The sequence below is a fragment of the Aethalodelphis obliquidens genome, unplaced genomic scaffold, assembly GCF_003676395.1.
Source record: "Aethalodelphis obliquidens isolate GAN/ISIS:26980383/991018 unplaced genomic scaffold, ASM367639v1 scaffold16, whole genome shotgun sequence".
Lineage (NCBI taxonomy): Eukaryota > Metazoa > Chordata > Mammalia > Artiodactyla > Delphinidae > Aethalodelphis > Aethalodelphis obliquidens.
In genome coordinates this window covers 33,993,560-34,013,801 of record NW_020837960.1, presented here as the reverse complement: position 1 = coordinate 34,013,801, position 20,242 = coordinate 33,993,560, and the positions used below count along the sequence as shown (strand labels likewise).

The 20,242-nt window shown below is 39.9% G+C and overlaps 1 protein-coding gene across 10 annotated transcripts in view; it reads left to right on the top strand.

The window, feature by feature from the left end:
- Window positions 1–20,242, top strand: part of MPHOSPH8 (M-phase phosphoprotein 8) — a 50,033-nt gene that overhangs the window by 672 nt on the left and 29,119 nt on the right. For 9 of the 10 annotated variants that reach the window (XR_003434877.1, XR_003434878.1, XM_027116758.1 and 6 more), the window contains exon 2: window positions 13,275–13,430. Coding sequence is in view for 7 of the 10 variants with exons in the window: in XM_027116758.1 (XP_026972559.1) it covers window positions 13,275–13,430 (156 nt within the window). In the remaining 3 variants the exon portion in view is untranslated. Of the gene's footprint in view, window positions 1–13,050; window positions 13,184–13,274; window positions 13,431–20,242 lie in introns of all 10 variants that reach the window. The other variant, XM_027116762.1, reaches the window with a different exon arrangement.

The window sequence follows — 20,242 nt, the reverse complement described above, 5'->3', positions numbered from 1 at the left end:
TCTCGGGTCTGAGAGCCTGAGCATCCTCGCCCGCTCTCCCTGTGCGGCGTGTGCCAGCAGCCTCGCAGGAGCCTTGAATTCCTCGCCGCGCCCTGCCCGGCGCTTCCCGCTCAGTGTCTCTGTGAAAGACGTGTTTCACCCTGGTCCCCGCAGAGTGTGGTGCTTCCCCATTTATGCCCTTCACGCTTATCGTTCTTTACATGTTTGTCTCCTGCTAGATTGTAGGCTCCTTTGGTAGACTATGCTTTTTATTAATTCGTTATCGCTGACACTTTAATCCAGTGCCTAGCATGCCGTGCTTGCTTTGTGTATATCAGATTGAGTGAATGAATTGTGGGCTGGAGGCTGGGGGAAGGTGAGAGGGTGGGAGGATGGGCAATGGGAAAATAATCTGTTTTAGTAAATAGGTGTAAGATGACCAAAGGCCCTACACGGTGGTCGTTCTGTATATTGTGTTCTTTTTATTTTTTATTTATTTTATTTTTTTGCGGTACGCGGGCCTCTCACTGCTGTGGCCTCTCCCGTTGCGGAGCACAGGCTCCGGACGCGCAGGCTCAACGGCCATGGCTCACGGGCCCAGCCGCTCCGCGGCATGTGGGATCTTCCCGGACCGGGGCACGAACCCGTGTCACCTGCATCGGCAGGCGGACTCTCAACCACTGCTCCACCAGGGAAGTCCCCCTGTGTTCTTTTTATTGTCTGTTATTTCCCATTTGTCATACGCTACCTTATATTAATTTTTTTTGTCCATTCATTCAGCAGACTTTTTTTGTTTTCAACTACTGCATGGGTAGGTGCTGTGTTAGGTCCTGAGGATATAGAGATGAGTTGTAGCATACACAGTTGCTGACATTAAAGATTCTCCTGGAGCTTCCCTGGTGGCGCAGTGGTTGAGAGTCCGCCTGCCGATGCAGGGGACACGGGTTCGTGCCCCGGTCCGGGAAGATCCCACATACCGCGGAGCGGCTGGGCCCGTGAGCCATGGCCGTTGAGCCTGCACGTCCGGGGCCTGTGCTCCGCAACGGGAGAGGCCACAACACTGAGAGGCCCGCGTACCGCAAAAAAAAAAAAAAAAAAAGATTCTCCTGTACAGTGGGGGATAAATAACCGAAATCCAGCGTCATCAATCTTATTGTTAGTTGCAGTAAAGATAGGGACATTTCTATGTATAATTTTCCCAGATACCTTGTAAGCACCTTGAGGTGATAGGTGTATCACCTGCGTTTAACATAGTGCTTGGCAGGTGAAAGATATTCAGAAAATATTTGGTTAGGAGCGTAATATCTTCAGAATTGTTGATTCACTTCTTTTACAATATTCAACGTTGCCAGTTCCAAAGAACTGTAGGCACTGTACCTAAAGCCCCACATTAAAAAAAATTTTTTTCTTTCATTTAAATGGAATCTCACTATATTTGTTTGGTGTGTGTCTGCATTTTTTGCTCAACAATATCTTTGTGAGATTTATTCCACGTTGTTGGAGCTATAGTTTCTTTCCTTTTCATTGCTGCATAGTTGTTGGCCCTCAAACAACTTGGGGCCTAGGGGTGCCTGACCCCTGTACAGCTGAAAAGCCACTTATAAACTCCCCCAAAATCTAACTAATAGCCTTCTACCAGAAGGGGAAGCCTTACCCATAGTAGAAACAGTCAGTTAACACATATTTTGTATATTATGTGTATTGTATACTGTATCCTTAATTAAAAAGTAAACTAAAGAAAAGAAAATATTTAAAAAATCAGAAGGAAGAGAAAATGTATTTACAGTAATTTATACCCTAAGTATACATCTTCTGTTTATGAGATGAATTGCTTGTCAGAATCTACATCAATATTGTCTTATATGATATAAAACACTGTAGATGTTATATGTATTACCAGCACTGGACACCAAAAATGAAAAGATAATGTGAAAAAGTTTATTGATTCATACTTTATGGTAGCCTAGTGTAATCGATAAAATTGCTTCCCAGTAGCCTAGCCTAGACACTAATGAATGAATTGTTAGAAAATTTTTGTGGCGTATGGTATTACAGTCATATTCATAGTACAGTATCAGAAACATTATTACATTTTTAAAGAAGTTACTTACCTGTAATAATCTAATACTCACTTTCTCCAATTAGAAAAGAATATGGTAATATAAATCTTTGAAAGCAGAGTTATAAAACGTTAAGAAAACTAACACATTAATTTTACATTAAATATCACACACCTTATGTCTTTGTAATGATCGACCAGTATTTACATATACTTTATGCATTCATTGCATACCTTTTTCTTAATCATTTCAGTACTTCTGTCTATGTGTTTCGTCTGTGACTTTTTTCAGATTGTCGGAAATCTCCAAAAAATTTTCATATATACATATATATATATTTTGGCTGTGTTGGGTCTTTGTTGCTGCACGCAGGCTTTGTCTAGTTGTGGTGAGCGGGGGCTACTCTTCATTGTGGTGTGTGGGCTTCTCATTGCAGTGACTTCTCTTGTTGTGGAGCACGGGCTCTAGGCGTGTGGGCTTCAGTAGTTGTGGCACATGGGCTCAGTAGTTGTGGCTCGCGGGCTCTAGAGTGCAGGCTCAGTAGTTGTGGTGCACGGGCTTAGTTGCTCCGCAGCATCAAAAATGAAACATCAAATGGACATCAAAAGAGATGTGGGATCTTCCCGGACCAGGGCTCGAACCCGTGTCCCCTGCATTGGCAGGCAGACTCTTAACCACTGTGCCACCAGGGAAGTCCAAATTTTCCAATATATTTATTGAAAAATATCTGCATATAGGTGGACCCCGCAGTTCAAACCCATGTTTTTAAAGGGTCAAGTGTATTCAGTTGTATGAACATATTACAGTCTCTCTTTTCTACTACTGTTGATGGGCATTTGGGTTTCCAGTTTTTGGCTATTGTGAATAATGCTTCTGTGAACTTTATTGAACATGTCTCCTGGTGTATTGTGCACAAATGTTTCTCTTGGTTGTATACACCTAGGAGTGGAATTGTTCAGACAGGATGCATGTGTCTTCAGCTTTAAGTGGAAACTGTTTTTGAAATTGGTTGTACCAATTTACACTACTGCTAATGTTTTATGAGAATTCCTTTTGTTAAGCATCCTATTGGTGCTTGATATTGTCAGTCTTTATACTTTTAGCCAGTACTGGTGGGGTATCTGATGGTATTTCCTACTTGTAATTTATATTTCTCTGGATTCTGCACTAGTAATCAGTGTTGAAATCATTGAGCATCTTTTCATATGTTGGGTTGGCCAAAAAACGGACTTTTTGGCCAACCCAATACTTATTTTTTGGTCATTTGGTTATCTTTTATGAAGTGCCTGTTCAGATCTCTTTCTACTTTGTCTTTCTTTATTAATTTGTTGTATTCTAGATTCAAATCCTTTGTGGGTGATGTCATGTATATCTCTTTTCCTGCTATGTCTTTTTTGGTCAGTAGAAGTTCATATGATTAATGTAGAAAAACTTAATCTTTGTCTTGATGTTGAGTGCTTTTTTTTTTTTTTTTTTGCGGTATGCGGGCCTTTCACCGTTGTGGCCTCTCCCGTCGCGGAGCACAGGCTCTGGACGCGCAGGCCCAGCGGCCACGGCCCACGGGCCCAGCCACTCCGCGGCCCGTGGGATCCTCCCGGACCGGGGCACGAACCCGTGTCACCTGCATCGGCAGGCAGACTCCCAACCACTGCGCCACCAGGGAAGCCCAATGTTGAGTGCTTTTTATGTCTGGTTTGAGAAATCTTTCCCTACCCTAAATATTCTCTCTTTTTTTTTTCCTGAAAGCTCTGTTGTTTTGCCTTTCAGATTTTATATTTACATTTCACTTGGAATTGATTTTGTGTATAGTGTAATGTAGGGATCAGGTTACATTGAGCAAATCTGTCTTTTTCTTCTTTAACAATGCCTTATAAATTTTAGAATCAACTTGTCAATTTCCTTGCACACATTAAAAACTTTGAATTTTTATTGGGATTCGCATTGAATCTGTGGGTATATTTAGGATCAATTTAATTTCTTTCAATAATGTTTTATAGCTTTCTGTGTTGAGGTCTTAGTAAGTTGATTTTTAGGTATAATTGATATTTTTGATGCAGTGGTAAATGGTCTTTTGAAAAGTTTCATTGTCTTATTTGTTGCTCATACAATTAATTTTTGTGTATTTACCCTTTGTTAAAGGAATTCCATTTATTTCTAGTTGCTAAATACTTTTATTGCGAAAGGATGTTGAATTTTATTAAATTTTTTCCTGCATCTGTTAAGATGATCACATAATTTTTCTCCCTTATATCACTAATGTGATAAACTACATTGATTTCCTAATGTTAAATCAACTTTGTGTTCATAGAATAAACCAAAGTTTGTTGTGATGTTACCCTTTTTTAGTGTTAGATTATATATTTCTTTATTTTTTCATTTATTTCTGCTTTTCTTTTTTTATAAATTTATTTTATTTATTTTTTATTTTTGGCTGCATTGGGTCTTCGTTGCAGTGCGCCAGCTTCTCATTGTGGTGACTTCTCTTGTTGCAGAGCATGAGCTCTAGGTGCGCGGGCTTCAGTAGTTGTGGCACATGGGCTCGGTAGTTGTGGCGCATGGGCTTAGTTGCTCCGTGGCATGTGGGATCTTCCCGGACCAGGGCTCGAACCCATGTCCCCTTCATTGGCAGGCGGATTCTTAACCACTGTGCCACCAGGGAAGCCCAACAAAAATTTTTAGCTAATTATCTAGTATATACAACCTAAGAGGATAAGAGGACGGACCATCTGCTGCCATTTAGTTTGTCCCACTGATTAAGCGAAAAGATAATGTGGCTACCAAGAAAATAGACATTTGGGGAATTTTGAAGATACGTTTATAGATCCCAGGGCTATCATGAAATTTCTTAATATACAGCAAAGTCTTGGGCAATATTTGGGTTGACATTATTCCTATAAAAAAACATGTAATTCAGGTTTTCATTTGTTTTGTATACTGCTATACACATAGTGACCCTCAGTAAATATTTGTTGAATGAATGAAGGAAGCAAAACTGCTGAAATGAAGGCTGTTAACAATTATCAGTCAGTTAAATCTGGAGCTAAAATTGAGATGTGTTCCTTGTACTTGAGAATGATTGTTAATACTCCCTCATTCTCATTGACTAGATCAAACCTAATTGATAACAAGTATTAAATTTATATGTGTTCATTACTGCCTTTTTTTTTAATCATCAGAAAAGTTGCAAGAATTGTGTAGAATCTCCCATACGCCTTTACCCAGATCCCCCAGTTGTTGATATTGGCTTTATTTTTTTTCTCTCTTTATTTATATACCTTTTTTTCTGGCCCATTTGAAAGTAAATAGTGTTTTTTAAAAGCAACTTTGAGTAACACATTTAGCACTATTTTTATGCACACAAAACTAAGGTGGCCCACAGGTAAGGATCTTTGGTCTCCGAGCCCTGTTGTTGGGTACATTCAGGCATCCCTCCACTCCCCTGTAGCGGTGTAACTTCTCCTGTGGTATTTGTGCCAAGAGCAGGAGTGCCGCCACGAGGACCTAAGCAAGCCGCTCTCTCACCTTGGTTTATCTCCAGTTTTAACTGTGCCTTCATAGAAGCTCTTACAGGGTTGTGTATTAATAGTTTTCTCTTTCCACACTGTTTTGCTAAAAAGCATACGCATGCATTTTCATTTGTTATAATCACTGCCCTGCACCCAGTTATATAGCTGAACCGTTAAACTGACATGCTTTCTCTTTTTTTTTTGGGGGGGGGCCCACCATGCAGGATCTTAGTTCCCTGACCACGGATCAAACCCACGCCCTGTGCAGTGGAAGCTCGGAGTCTTAACCACTAGACTGCCAGGGAATTCCCAACATAGACTCTTAATTATTATTTTAAAATTATAAAGATTTTCAGGATTATTTCTAAAAGTTAAGAGGCTACTCTTTTCCCACTATTTCTTAGTTTCTAATCCTGTTAGATGCTAATGCTTGGTCTTTCTACAGATGGCAGAATGATTGAAAGGCAGTGTGGGCATGATGGAAGGGTGCAATGGGAGGGAACAGTGGTTGGCAGTCAGTTTCGAAAGTTTATTGCCTTGGTGGTTGTATGAATAAAATCAGACAAGTGTTAAGAGTATAGCTAGAATGGTGCTCTGCAGTTCGTGCAGAAAACTATTGCATGAGTATGTTCTTGCTTCTCAGTGAGATTGGGTATTGAGCAGAAAAGAAAAATCAGAAATCTAGAAAAGCAAGAATTTGGAATATATATGACAAAGATTTAATAGCCATCAAGTATTAAAAAGAAAGGGAATTCCCTGGCAGTCCAGTGGTTACGACTTGGCACTTTCGCTGCCATAGCCCGGGTTCAATCCTTGGTGGGGGAACTGATCCCGCAAGCCGTGTGGCAAGGCCAAAAAAAGAAGTATTAAAGAGAAAAATTCTCATAAATGAGCAAGAAAATGGGCAAAAGATACAACAGGTAACTTTAAAATATTGTTGATGTAGTTTATATATATGATTTTATATGTGTATCTTTTTTTTTTTTTTATATATGTGTATCTTAAACTTTTTCATTTCAACCATTTTTCAGTGTGTGGTTCAGTGGCATTAAGTACATTCACACTGATGTGCAGTCATCATCACCATCCAGCTCCGGAACTTTTCCATCTTCCCAAGCTGAAACTCTGTACCCATTAAATACTAATTCCCTATTCTCCCTCCTCTCAGCCCCTCGCAGCCACTATTCTCCTTTCTGTCTTCATGAGTTTCCCTATTCTAGGTACTTCATATAAATGGAATCATAAATACTGGGTTGGCCAAAAAGTTCATTTGGGTTTTTACAGAATGAACTTTTTGGCCAGTTCAGCATTTTCCTTCTGTGTCTGGCTTATTTCACCTAGCATAATGTTTTTAAGGTTCATCCATATTGTAGCATGTGTTAGAATTTCCTTCCCTTTTAAGGCTGAATAATCCATTATATGTGTATACCACATTTTGTTTATATATTCATCTGTTGATTGTTTGTTTGGGTTGTTTCCCACTTCTTAGCTATTGTGAATAATGCTGCCCTGAAATGTGTGTTCAGATATCTGTTTGAGTCTCTGTTTTCAGTTCTTTTGGGTATATACCTTGGAGAAGAATTACTGGATTATGAGGTAATTCTGTTTAACTTTTTGAGGAGTTGCCAAACTGTTTTCCACAGCAGTTGTACCATTTCAGGTTCCCACCATCAATGTGAGAACGTTCTCATTTCTCCCCATCCTCACCAACACTTGTTACTTTCTATGTTTTTGTTTGACCTAGTGGGTGTGAGGTAGTATCTTGTGGTTTTGAAATTTGCGTTTCCCAAAGGACTCATGATGTTGAGCATCTTTCCAGGTGCTATTGGTCATTGGTATATCTTCCTGGAGAAATGTCTATTCATGTCCTTCCTTTGTCCTTTTTTTTTTTTTTTTTTTTTTTGCGCTACACGGGCCTCTCACTGTTGTGGCCTCTCCCATTGCGGAGCACAGGCTCCGGACGCGCAGGCCCAGCGGCCATGGCTCACGGGCCTAGCCGCTCCACGGCATGTGGGATCCTCCCGGACCGGGGCACGAACCCGTGTCCCCTGCATCGGCAGGCGGACCCCCAACCACTGCGCCACCAGGGAAGCCCCCCTTTGTCCATTTTTAACTGTGTTGTCTCGTTTTGGGGTTGGAGGAGTTTTTTTTTTAAAATATATTCTGGATGTTGATCCCTTATGAGATGTCATTTGGAAATATTCTCTCCAGTTACATGGGTTTCCTTTTCACTCTATTGATAATGTCCTTTGACGCACAAAAGTTTTTGTTTTTGATGAAGTTATTTTACCTATTTTTTTCTTTTGTTTGGGCTTTTGATGTTTTGATGTTGTATATATACCTTGCTCACTTCATATATACATGCTCACTTCATGTCTCTGTGTCACATTTTGGTAATTCTCACAATATTTCACACTTTTTCATTTATTTCTATATTTGTTATGGTGATCTGTGACCAGTGATTTTTGATGTTACTATGGCAAAAAGATTACCGCTCACTGGAGACTCAGATGATGGTTAGCATTTTTTAGCAATGAAGTGTTTTTTAATTAAGGTAGGTGCATTGTTTTCTTAGATAATGCTACTGCATACTCAGTAGACCAAGGTATAAATATAAACATAACATTTATATGCACTGCAAAACCGAAAAAATTGTGTGACCTGCTTTATTGTGATATTTATTGCAGTGGTCTGGAGCCAAACTCACAATATCTCTTAGGTATGCCTGTATCCAAGAATTCATTGTCAAATCCAAGGTCCTGAAGATATACCCCTGTGTTTTCTTCTAAGAATTTTATGGTTTTAGCTTTTAAATTTAGGTCTTTGATCTATTTTGAGTTAATTTTTGTGTATGGTGTGAGATAGGGATTTAACTTCATTCTTTCATATGTGAAAATCCAGTTGTCCCAGCACAATTTGTGTCCCTGTTCATTGGACTTGGCACCTTTATCAAATATCAGTTGGCCTTAGATGTGTGGGCTTATTTCTGGACTCCATGTATCTGTTCTTATGCCAGTACCATACTGTTTTGATTATTGTGGCTCTGTAGTAAAATTTGAAATCAAGAAGTGTGAGTCCTCCAAATTTGTTCTTTTTAAGATTATTTTGCCTATTCAGGACTTCTTCCAATTCCATATGAATTTGCGGTTTGTCTTTACTACCTTTGCAAACGAGGCTATTGGAATTTTGATAGGGACCTGAGGTCACTTTGGTAGTGTTGACATCTTAACGGTATTAAGTCTTCCTACCAAAGAACACAGATGTCTTTCCATTTACTTGTATCTTCTCTAATTTCTTTCGGCAGTGTTTTGTAGTTTTTAGTATGCAAGTCTTTTATGTCCTTAGCTAAGTTTATTCTTGAGTATTTTATACTTTAGATGCTATTGTAAATGGAATTGCTTTCTTAATTTCATTTTTGGTTTGGGCATTTCAGATGTATAGAAACAATTAATTTTTGTGTGTATTGTACCCTGCAACTTTGCTGAGTTCATTTATTAGATCTGGTTACTTTCTTGTGTATTCTTTGGGATTTTTTTATAAATAGAATCATATCATCCATGAATATAGTTTCATTTCTTCCTTTCCAACCTGGATGCGTTTTATAGCCTTTTCTTACCTAATTGCTCTGGCTAGAACTTCCAGTACAACGTTGAATAGCAGTGGTGAAAGTGGGCACATAGCAGGTAATTTTTCAAAGAAAAAATGTAAATGGCTTAATGATAATTTTGTAAGTGGATGTGGAATATGGCAGAACTTTTTTTGTAAATTGCCATATAGTAAACATTTTAGACTTTGTAGGCTGAGAGACAATTTGGGGGTTTAGAGTTGGTGTTCCTTGTCATGGTAGAAATGTGACCTCATTCTCCTAAAAAACTTTCGTTCTCTCAAAGACAGTGATCTTCCTTCTTGGGAACTCACTAGAACGTGTTACCCGCATCTGCCTTTGGCATTTACACATATTGCCTTCACAGTGCGGGCTGACTTTCTGCATGCAGCCCAGGTCCTGGGTTTGGATTTCAGCTGTACTACTCTTTTTTTTTTTTTTTTTTTTTTGGCGGTACGCGGGCCTCTCAGTGCTGCGGCTTCTCCCATTGTGGAGCACAGGCTCCGGACGCGCAGGCTCAACGGCCATGGCTCACGGGCCCAGCCGCTCTGCGGCATGTGGGATCTTCCCGGACCGGGGCACGAACCCGCGTCCCCTGCATCGGCAGGCGGACCCTCAACCACTGCGCCACCAGGGAAGCCCTGAACTACTCCTTAGCTGTGTAATCATTAGTAGTTAGTCTGTCTAGAAGCTTCAGTTTCCTCATCTGTAAAATGAATATTAATACTTCACAGGGTTATTCTAAAGATTAAGTGAACCAATAAATGAAGAGATTTTGACAGTGCACAACACATTTTGAGGCACTTGATGTAAATATAATTCTTCTTTTGATTTGTTTTTGTGTGTTTTAATTTTTTTTTAGTTGAAGTGAAATTCACTTAGAATATTACATTAGTTTCAGGTGTAATGATCGGGTGATTTGTTTTCAACCATTTAAAAATGTAAAACCATTCTTAGCTTACAGGATGAGCAAAAACAGAGGCAGGCCCTGCTACAGTTTGCTGATCCCTGCTCTTGTATCAGGTGAGGTGAAAGTTGGAGCATCTTTTCTGGAAGACATTTGACAGTGCATTTTTACAATCTTTAAATGGCTTTATTATTTGATCCTGTCTCTCTTTTGGGAATTTATTCTAACAACCTAATCAGAGTCACAGTGTTACTTATAAAAAACACAAATTGGAGACAATCAAAACAACCTTTGGTTTCCAAAGGGAGAGTTTTCATTGTTGTTTGTTTGGTTTTTTTGTGTGTGTGTGTGGTATGCGGGCCTCTCACTGCTGTGGCCTCTCCCGTTGCGGAGCACAAGCTCTGGAAGCGCAGGCTCAGCAGCCATGGCTCACAGGCCCAGCCGCTCCGCGGCATGTGGGATCTTCCCAGACCCGGGCACGAACCCGCGTTCCCTGCATCAGCAGGCGGACTCTCAACCACTGCGCCACCAGGGAAGCCCATGTATTTTTTGTTGTATTTATATGATGGAATAATGTTCAGTCACTAAAAATTATGTTTCTGGAAGATATTAAAGCAAGAAATGTTTGATATATCAGTGAGAAAGCAAGATAAAACTGATAGTATCCCAGTGTTTTAAGTATATATACATTAAATATATACTTATAAATGCAAAAGGTGAAGGAAATAGATCAAATTGTTATCAGTATTTTGAGGTGACTTTTGTTTTTTCCTGTTTTTCATTGATTTTCAAAGACTGCACATTGCTTATATAATCAGAAAAAGACCTCAGTCTTTGGTTTGTTAAAAACATGGATTGATGGTATTGTGGTTTTATTTGTTTGTTTATTTTAATTTTTTTAAAATTGAGGTATTGGGCTTCCCTGGTGGTGCAGTGGTTGAAAGTCCGCCTGCCGATGCAGGGGACACAGGTTCGTGCCCGGGTCTGGAGGGATCCCACATGCCGCGGAGCGGCTGGGCCCGTGAGACACGGCCGCTGAGCCTGCGCGTCCGGAGCCTGTGCTCCGCAACGGGAGAGGCCACAACAGAGAGAGGCCCACGTACCGCAAAAAAAAAAAAAAAAAATTGAGGTATTATTGACATTATATATAACATTATAATAGCTTTAGGTGTACAACATAATGATTTGATATTTGTATACATTGTGAAATGATCACCACAGTAAGTCTAGTTAACATCTAAAAATTTTTTTCTTGTGCTGAGAATTTTTAAGATCTGCATTCTTAGCAACTTTCGACTATGCAGTACAGTATTATTAACTGTGGCCACATGCTGCATATTTATTACATCCCTGTGACGTATTTATCTTGTAACTGGAAGTTTGTGCCTCTTGACCCCCTTCACCCATTTCCCACCCCCACCCCTGCCTCTGGCAACCACCGGTGTGCTTTCTGTATCTGTGAGCTTGGGTTTTTTTGTTTGTTTGTTTTTCTTTTCCTTTTAAAAATTTATTTATTTATTTATTTTTGGCTGCCTTGGGTCTTAGTTGCTGCGTGGGGGCTTTCTCTAGTTGCAGCAAGCTGGGACTACTCTTCCTTGCAGTGCGCGGGCTTCTCTTGTTGAGGAGCACGGGCTCTAGGCACGCGGGCTTAGTAGTTGTGGCTCGCGGGCTCTAGAGCGCAGGCTCAGTAGTTGTGGCTCACGGGCTTAGTTGCTCCGCAGCATGTGGGATCTTCCTGGACCAGGGCTCGAGCCCGCATCCCCTGCATTGGCAGGCGGATTTCTTAACCACTGCGCCACCAGGGAAGCCCTGTTTTTCTTTTTATATTACATGTGTAAGTGAGATCATGTAGTGTTTATCTTTCTCTGACTTATTTCACTTATCGTAAGGCCCTTGAGGTCCATCCATGTTGTTGCATATGGCAAGACTTCATTCTTTTTTTTAATGGCTGAATAATTGTGTGTGTGTGTGTGTGTACATACATATATGTGTGATGTATATGATTATATATGTATGTGATATATATGTGTGTGTCTATATACACATACTACGTTTTCTGTATTCATTTATTGATGGTCACTTGGATTGTTTCCACTTTTTGGCTATTGTAACTAATGCTGCGGTGAACATGGGGTACGTATATCTTTTCCAGTTAGTATTTTCATTTTCTTTTGATAAATACCCAGAAGTGGGATTGATGAATCATATGGTAGTTCTGTTTTTAATTTTTTGAGGGTCTTCCATACTGTTTTTCTTAGTGGCTACACCAATTTACAGTCTCACCCAGAAGTGCAAAAAAGAGGTCTTTTTCTCCACATCGTCGTCAGCACTTGATATTTCTTCTGTTTTTGATAATCGCCATTCTAACAGGTGTGAGGTGACAACTCATTGTGGTTTTGATTTGCATTCCTCTAATAATTAGTGATGTTGAGCATCTTTTTAGCTATCTGTTGGCCATCTGTATGTCTTCTTTGGAAAACTGTTCAGTTGTTCTGCCCATTTTTTAATCAGATTGTTTTTTGCTTTTTACTTGTATCAGTTTTTTATGTATTCTGGATATTGACTCTCAGATATATGATTTGCTAATATCTTCCCACTCAGTAGGTTGCCTTTTCATTTTATTAATGGTTTCCTTTGCTGTGTAGAAGCTTTTTAGTATGATGTAGTATGACTTGTTTACTTTTGCTTTTGTTGCTTTTGCTTTTGGTGTGATACTGTTTTTGTTTTTGTTTTTGCCACTTGCTTCAGGAGATTAACATTTTTTTACATTTGTTTTATTGTGGTTATTTAATTTAAAAATTAGTTATTAAGTGAAAAGTAATACGTGCAAAATAGATTGAAGATTGACTCTCCTTCCTTCCTTCTCCCCAGAAACTGTTACAATTACCAGCTTCTCATGTCTCGCAGAGAACATTTTAAGAGAGGCTTTTAGGCTGATTCACATTTGGAGGGGACAGATTAAAATATGACTGATATTTTATTATTCCACTACAGTAAGCACTTGCCCTCAGAGGGAGAAGCTACAGCTGTACTTAGATCGGATGGACTTTCATTATGTATTTTAAGGAATTCACAAATGATCTCAGGAGATGAACAGTCTTTACCATGATTTTAATCTCCATTTCAGGTTGGTTCATGTATTCTCAGCAACTGTATGGCTTTGGAACTATAGTCAAGTCTAATATCCTCTATTTGCCTGTTTTTAATTTATATAACAGGGCAAGATCGTTTATAAAGTTCGATGGAAAGGATACACATCAGATGATGATACCTGGGAGCCTGAGGTTCACCTTGAGGACTGTAAAGAAGTTCTTCTTGAATTTAGGAAGAAAGTTGCGGATAACAAAGCTAAACCAGTGAAGAAGGATGTCCAGGTATTATATTTTATCTCATAGTGGGTTTTTTTAGTATAATAAGTTTATTATAAATTTTAATAATATACAGAATGTATAGTAAGGAATTTACAAATAATAATAAAATATACAACGTTCCTATTGTAAGTTCTGTATAGCCAGTTGATTCTCAGAGAATGCTTTCATTGATTTTTGCCAGGCTCTTTTTTCTGTAGCCAAGCTGTGATTGCAGGTGACATACAGGTATAGTTGGGGCATGTTGTTATTTTCCTTTAAGTTAAGAGTAAGATGATAGTGGGGAGAAAAGAGATGTGTTGAAACTTTACTTGTTCGTCCATGATGTGAGCGTCATGTTTTTGTATACCTGAGGAATATTTTTTATGCTATTCATCATAGTATTATTAACTATGGTCACATTAAATATGGTCATATTCATCATGTTTTTGTATACCTGAGGAAAATTTATGTTACTATTACAGATACAACACATACTCTTATATTTAATCAGCATTATTAACATATTTCTAAGTCTGACTTTTCTGCTAATTCAAACAATTCTTAGATCACTTTATAAAGCTATAAATTTTAATCCGTTTCAGATTATTCATAGGTCTGATTATCTCCGGGTCTTCTGTTTTTCTTTTCTATTTCCACTTCAATTTTTAACCACTTTATGGTTTTTTAGTAGCTCTTGTTGGTGGTAAGGAAGGATAAAGAATTGAAAGGAACTCAGATGAGTTAAACTTCTATCATCAGCAGTTTGAAAAAAGACTTGATGGTGGTCTAAAGTGGGATAACATTAAAACTAATGCACAAACTTGGTTTAAGAGTTTCCTTCTATGGATTTGTCCATTGTTTTATCCTTGATTCTCATATTCCACACATTATTGAATTGGCTTTATTTATGAATCTTCTAAGAATTTCCCATTTTACTTTTCTTTGTAAGTTTCATTTATAGCTTCTATTTATAAATTGAACTGACTCTAATTCAACTTATTGCTTTTGCTTTTAGTTTTCTTTTTCATTAGAAATAATTATCATTTTTTAGAATACTGATAGAGGTTCTTGAACTTAGAACTATATAGTGAAAATTGCTCACAATAAAGAGTCTTAGTTGTTGAAGTTATTTTTTAAGGGCTGAATATTGATCCCTTCTTTCCCAACAATTTGAGTTTCAGCTGCATACTTAGTATTTTTTAAATGACAAAAACAGTATTGGGACTTGACTGTGTGTAGCGGTTGTTAACAATAATAGCCGTGATAGAGGCAGCTTCTGCTCACCCAGCACGTGTCCTCTGTCTGTGCCAAATGCTGGGCCAGCACTTTCATGGATTAAGATGAGAAAACGGAGGCTTAGGTAAGTTCAGTGCCAGCCCAGATTCACCCATTAGTAGTGACAGAGACAGGCAGCCACACTCTTAACCACTATGGTAGGTTTTCTTTTGGTTTGGGCTGTAGTTTGAAATCCATTTAGAGGAGTAGAATTACCAGTTTTTTAATTGTATGCTGTAGTGGCAGAGTCTTTAATAAATACAGTTTTTAAATTACTAAGCAAAACCTTCAGTACTTTTAAAATTTTTGTAAAGGAAATCCTTCACAAGATGAGTTCAGATTAGAGAATGTTTTCTTTAGTTTTTTGCTGCAGTTATACTTCACTTTTCTAGAATGGGTGCCTACTCCCTCCTTCCCTATTTCTTTCAGTAAAAACACTATACAAATACAAATGCACCTGTCTTACTAAGTGATTGGTTCATATTACTCTCAAAATTTAGACATTTTGATTGAAATCTTCTTAAATTTATTTCTAACTTTCCTGCTTTTATTAGTGAGATAAGTTTGCTGAAACTTCTCCCAAGAAGTCTTGACTTATAGAATACTGGCTTTATTGGCCCTTTCACTTTACCAAGGCTCTGGTTAAACCCAACTTGCAACTCTCTTGATTTAAAATTATTGATGACAGTCTGAATGAGAATGATTCCTGATCGACTGGTCTGTTTGAGGCTTATTCTTTTTTTTTTTTTAATTTTTTAATTTATTTGGCTGCATCTGGTCTTAGTTGCGGCTCACCGGATCTTCGTTGTGGCATGCGGGATCTTTCGTTGTGGTGCATGGGCTTCTCTCTAGTTGTGGCGCTCAGTAGTTGGGGCGAGTGGGCTTAGTTGTCCTTTGGCCTGTGGGATCTTAGTTCACCGACCAGGGATCGAACCCACTTCCCCTGCATTGGAAGGCGGATTCTCAACCACTGGACCACCAGGGAAGTCCCTGAGGCTTATTCTTAATCCTTGTCCTAGTTTAAGGAAGACACTTGTCCACTTGGAAGTGTCTTTTTCTAAGCTATCCTTACTATTTTATAAGTAACTTAAAATTCTAGGCACTAACAACATTTTGAATTTTTGTAAGACTGAAACCTCTATTTCTTATGTCAGGTGAACTTTCTCCTGAATTCTGTCTTTTATAAAGTATTCCAGTATTTATACTGCTATGACTTTTTGACCTAATCATTGAGTAGTATCAGTGGACAGGCATATGGCAAAAATGCACTGGTCGCTAACCTTTTCCCACTTTAGCAAAATAGTTTTTTTTGTTTTTTGCGGTACGCGGGCCTCTCACCATCGTGGCCTCTCCCGTTGCGGAGCACAGGCTCCGGACGCGCAGGCTCATCGGCCATGTCACGGGCCCAGCCGCTCCGCGGCATGTGGGATCCCCCCGGACCCAGGCACGAACCCGTGTCTCCTGCATCAGCAGGCGGACTCTCAACCACTGCGCCACCAGGGAAGCCCAGCAAAATAGTTTTGCTGTTCATAAGTTCTTGTGATTCTTTCACTGTAGGTAAAGAAGTAGAGAGCCAGTAGGAGAAAATGCTTTGTTCATCTCGTCATCGTTCTGTTCATGCAAGAAACAAATATTTGCTACCTATGTGAAAACTGATATTTCCCATTCACCAAAATCTTTGTCTTGTGGAGAGGTTTTACTACAGCAGTATTTAAGACTATTTGATTCGTCAGTTTATCTACTTAAATCTGGGAGCACTGCTTGCCTAGGACTTAGTAAGCATCACAGAAGTTAGGAATGGATTCTAAAATACCCCAAAAAGTGATTGTTGATACTCTTCACCAGAAAATATACATGATGCAGAAATGGTATTTGTTCATTAAAATACTTTTTGTCATTTAGCATTCGGATACCTTTTTACCTTTTTGCCAACCATCGGGTATTTGAAGCTAAAAAGAAAAACTGAGGTGCTATTTAACATTTATTTGTGTGAGACACTCCAGACCTTCATCTTTAGTGACTGAAAATCTACGGACAAGGCGGCCGCTGGTCTGCTTGAGCTTTGATGATGGATGTCACATGACACAGAAGAACCTCTACTGGCCTGTCATGGCAACACTTTATTGTTTTTACATTTTTGGTTCTTTTTTAAGAGATAGCTTTTTTTTTTTCTTCCCCAAGTAAATATAGAGTGTCTTAAATGGACCAGACCCTTAAATGGTCACAGTTTTATGAAGATAGATCATATGTATTTTTTGCTCTTGAGGGGCCTTACAAGTTGTCCATGTATGATCTTACTTTTAAGAGTAGTACCATATAAAAGGATTTTGCCTTCTGCCTTTCTTTTTTTTTAAATTTATTTATTTTATTTTATTTTTGGCTGTGTTGGGTCTTTGTTGCTGCTTGCAGACTTTCTGTAGTTGTGGTGAGCGGGGGCTACTCTTCGTTGTGGTGCGTGGGCTTCTCATTGTGGTGTCTTCTCTTATTGCAGAGCATGGGCTCTAGACATGCAGGCTTCAGTAGTTGTGGCACGCGGGCTCTAGAGTGCGGGCTCAGTAGTTGTGGCGCACGGGCTTAGTTGCTCTGTGGCATGTGGGTTCTTCCCAGACCAGGGCTCAAACCCGTGTCCCCTGCACTGCCAGGTGGATTCTTAACCACTGTGCCACCAGGGAAGCCCCTGCCTTTCTTTTAAAATAATTTTTTATCAATGCATATTCTAACCAGCAAACAACTGTGTTTTTTTTTCTGTTTTTTTTTTTTTTTGCGGTACGTGGGCTTCTCACTGCTGTGGCCTCTCCCGTTGCGGAGCACAGGCTCCGGACGCGCAGGCTCAGCGGCCATGGCTCACGGGCCCAGCCGCTCCGCGGCATGTGGGATCTTCCCGGACCGGGGCACGAACCCATGTCCCCTGCATCGGCAGGCGGACTCTCAACTACTGCGCCACCAGGGAAGCCCACAACTGTGTTTTTTAATAATCATTTGTGTCCCTACTACTCAGCTAGGAGATAGTTTTGCCTTTATTTTAAAATTTGTCTGAGGATAGCTTTTTGAAATACTGCCTATAAAATAATATATGTGCTCTTTTAATGTAAAATGAATTAGAATTTGTGCACCCAAATAGACTTTATTTTTGAGTGTACATTTTGTGAAGTAAACATTTATTCCAATAGTTCCATGGCCCAAAATGGTTTTAAATTATTTATTTTGGAATTGTCTTCATAAGAATCTGTATGTCATGCAAGAAAATTTCTAGTAACGCCTCCTCTTTGTACCCAAGGAAAGCGTGGTGATGGCTCTAAAAGTGCAGGGGTGAGCTTCCAAAAGTTATTCGAGCAGTGGTTGCACTATTGAAAAGCTCATGGTTTCCAGAGGTGGTTCGGTAGAGGCAGTGATGCTGGGGTGTGCGTGCCTTGTTCAGTTGTTTTGCCATCACACCTCATGCACAGTATTGATCACCATTCCTGTAGGCTGGGCGTTGAGCAGGTGGGGCAGGGTGACTGACCCTGACCTGCCCGGGCCAGTCCCAGCTTAAAAGCCTGTCGACCTGGTGTGACTGTGATCAAAGTCCCGTTCATTTTCAAAGTTGTCCTAATTTGGATAATAAATAGTATGTTTACTTTATGTGTGAAACTATTAAAATGAGTAAGAAGACAGATTACTAGTATACTGAAAGTGCTCAGACTTGTGATATGTGTGGTTTTAATTTTGTTCGACTATTTTTTAGTTATTTTAAAAGTTAACACTAATTTCTTTGTATCATTTGATGGCAAACAACTGTTCATCAGATGGTAGCTATTTTTTATGTCCTGACTTCACTCAATCTGGCCAGTTACTCCAGGGCTGGATTACCCTGGTGCAACTAACCTACTGATTCATTAGATAATGCTAAATAATAATTTCACACAGAGTATTTTGAAGCCTAAAGCCAAAGTGCTATATTATTTATTTGCATCAACCCATTTATTTAAAACATGCAGGTTGTAACTATCTTGGGAGTAGTCTAATGACCAGAGGAAAAGTCTTGTTTCAAAGTTTTGTGCTAAGGAGCCAGCATTAGAGCTCTTCCCAGGTGACTGAGGAATTAGGATAGGTAGCAGCAGCTCTCTTCACAGTAGCCAAGACCTGAAGCAACCTAAGTGTCCATGGACAGGTGAATGGACACAGAAGATGTGGTACCTATACACGGTGGAGTATTAGTCATCAAAAAGAATGAAATCATGCCGTTTGCAGCAACATGGATGGACCTAGAGATGATCATACTAAGCACAGTAAGTCAGAGAGACAAATACCATAAAATATCACTTATACGTGGAATCTAAAATATGACACAAATGAACTTATTTACAAAACAGAAACCGACTCACAGACATAGAAAACAAACTGATGGTTACCAAAGGGGAAGGGGTGGGGATGAATTAGGAGTTTGGGGTTAGCAGATACAAACTATCATCTATAGAGTGGATAAACAACAAGGTCCTACTGTAGAGCCCAGGAAACTGTCTGCATACCCGTAATAAACCATCATGGAAAAGGACATAAGTGTGGAGGTGTAACTGAATCGCTTCGCTGTGCGCCAGAAGCTGACGCGGCCTTGTAAATCAGCTGCGCTGGGCAGCAGCCGACGGGTGACCCAGCAGCCACCACATGGGGCCAGCAGCCTGGCTGGTGGCCAGGACCAGGTGAGACAACAGGGAGGCGCCGAGTAGCTGCGCCGAGAGGAGGCTGACCTCGCGCTGTGGGGTCCCAGCTGTGGATTTCGGGGGGGGACCCCGGGGGTCTTTCTGTGTACAGGCGAGAGTCTTTGGAATTGTAGACTTCTTTTAAGTTGTTTTACCTGATGAAAGGGATAAGTCCAGCCTCTTGTTTGCTAATTATTTCATGTTCATTCATTAAAAAAATCCATTTCTCATATGTAAGTCATTAGGAGGAAGAAGAATAAGATGCGCCTCTGCCTTCAAGGCGCTCACGGTACGTGAAGGGGAGGGCCAGGTGGACGGAACCTGAAACACGGAGTGAGACACGATCTCGGGCAGCTGTGAGGCCGCTGTGGAAAGTCAGAGGATAAGCATCAAAGGTGCATTACAGAAGATTCGTCCTTTGGCCGAAGCCCTAAGAGATGAGAAATTCAAGGGTCCTAGGAGGGGAGGCAGGTACAAAGATGCAGAGTTTTGCAGAAGCACAGATTTTGGGGTGATGGTGAGAAGTGCCGGAGCTTTCACTTGGAAAGGAGCAGGAGTGACACGGGGGCAGAAATTGGGAAGAAATTCGTGTGCGCCTGGATTTAAACTCAACCGTCTGGGCAGTAGAAGGGCCGGCAGAAGTTTGGAGGGAAGTTGTGTGATGAGATTTATGTTTTAGGAACTTGCTTTTTTGAAGAATTTTATTAGGAAAATTTGGACATACAAAAATGCAGAAGGCTGTATCGTGAGACTTGAGAATTCATCACCCAGTTCCAGTCACTATCAGGACTTCACCATTCTTCCTGTCTGCGGCTCCCACTCTCCCCTTTTACTTGCTGGAGTATTTTAAGGCAAATACTTTAGTACTCCAGATGGCATATC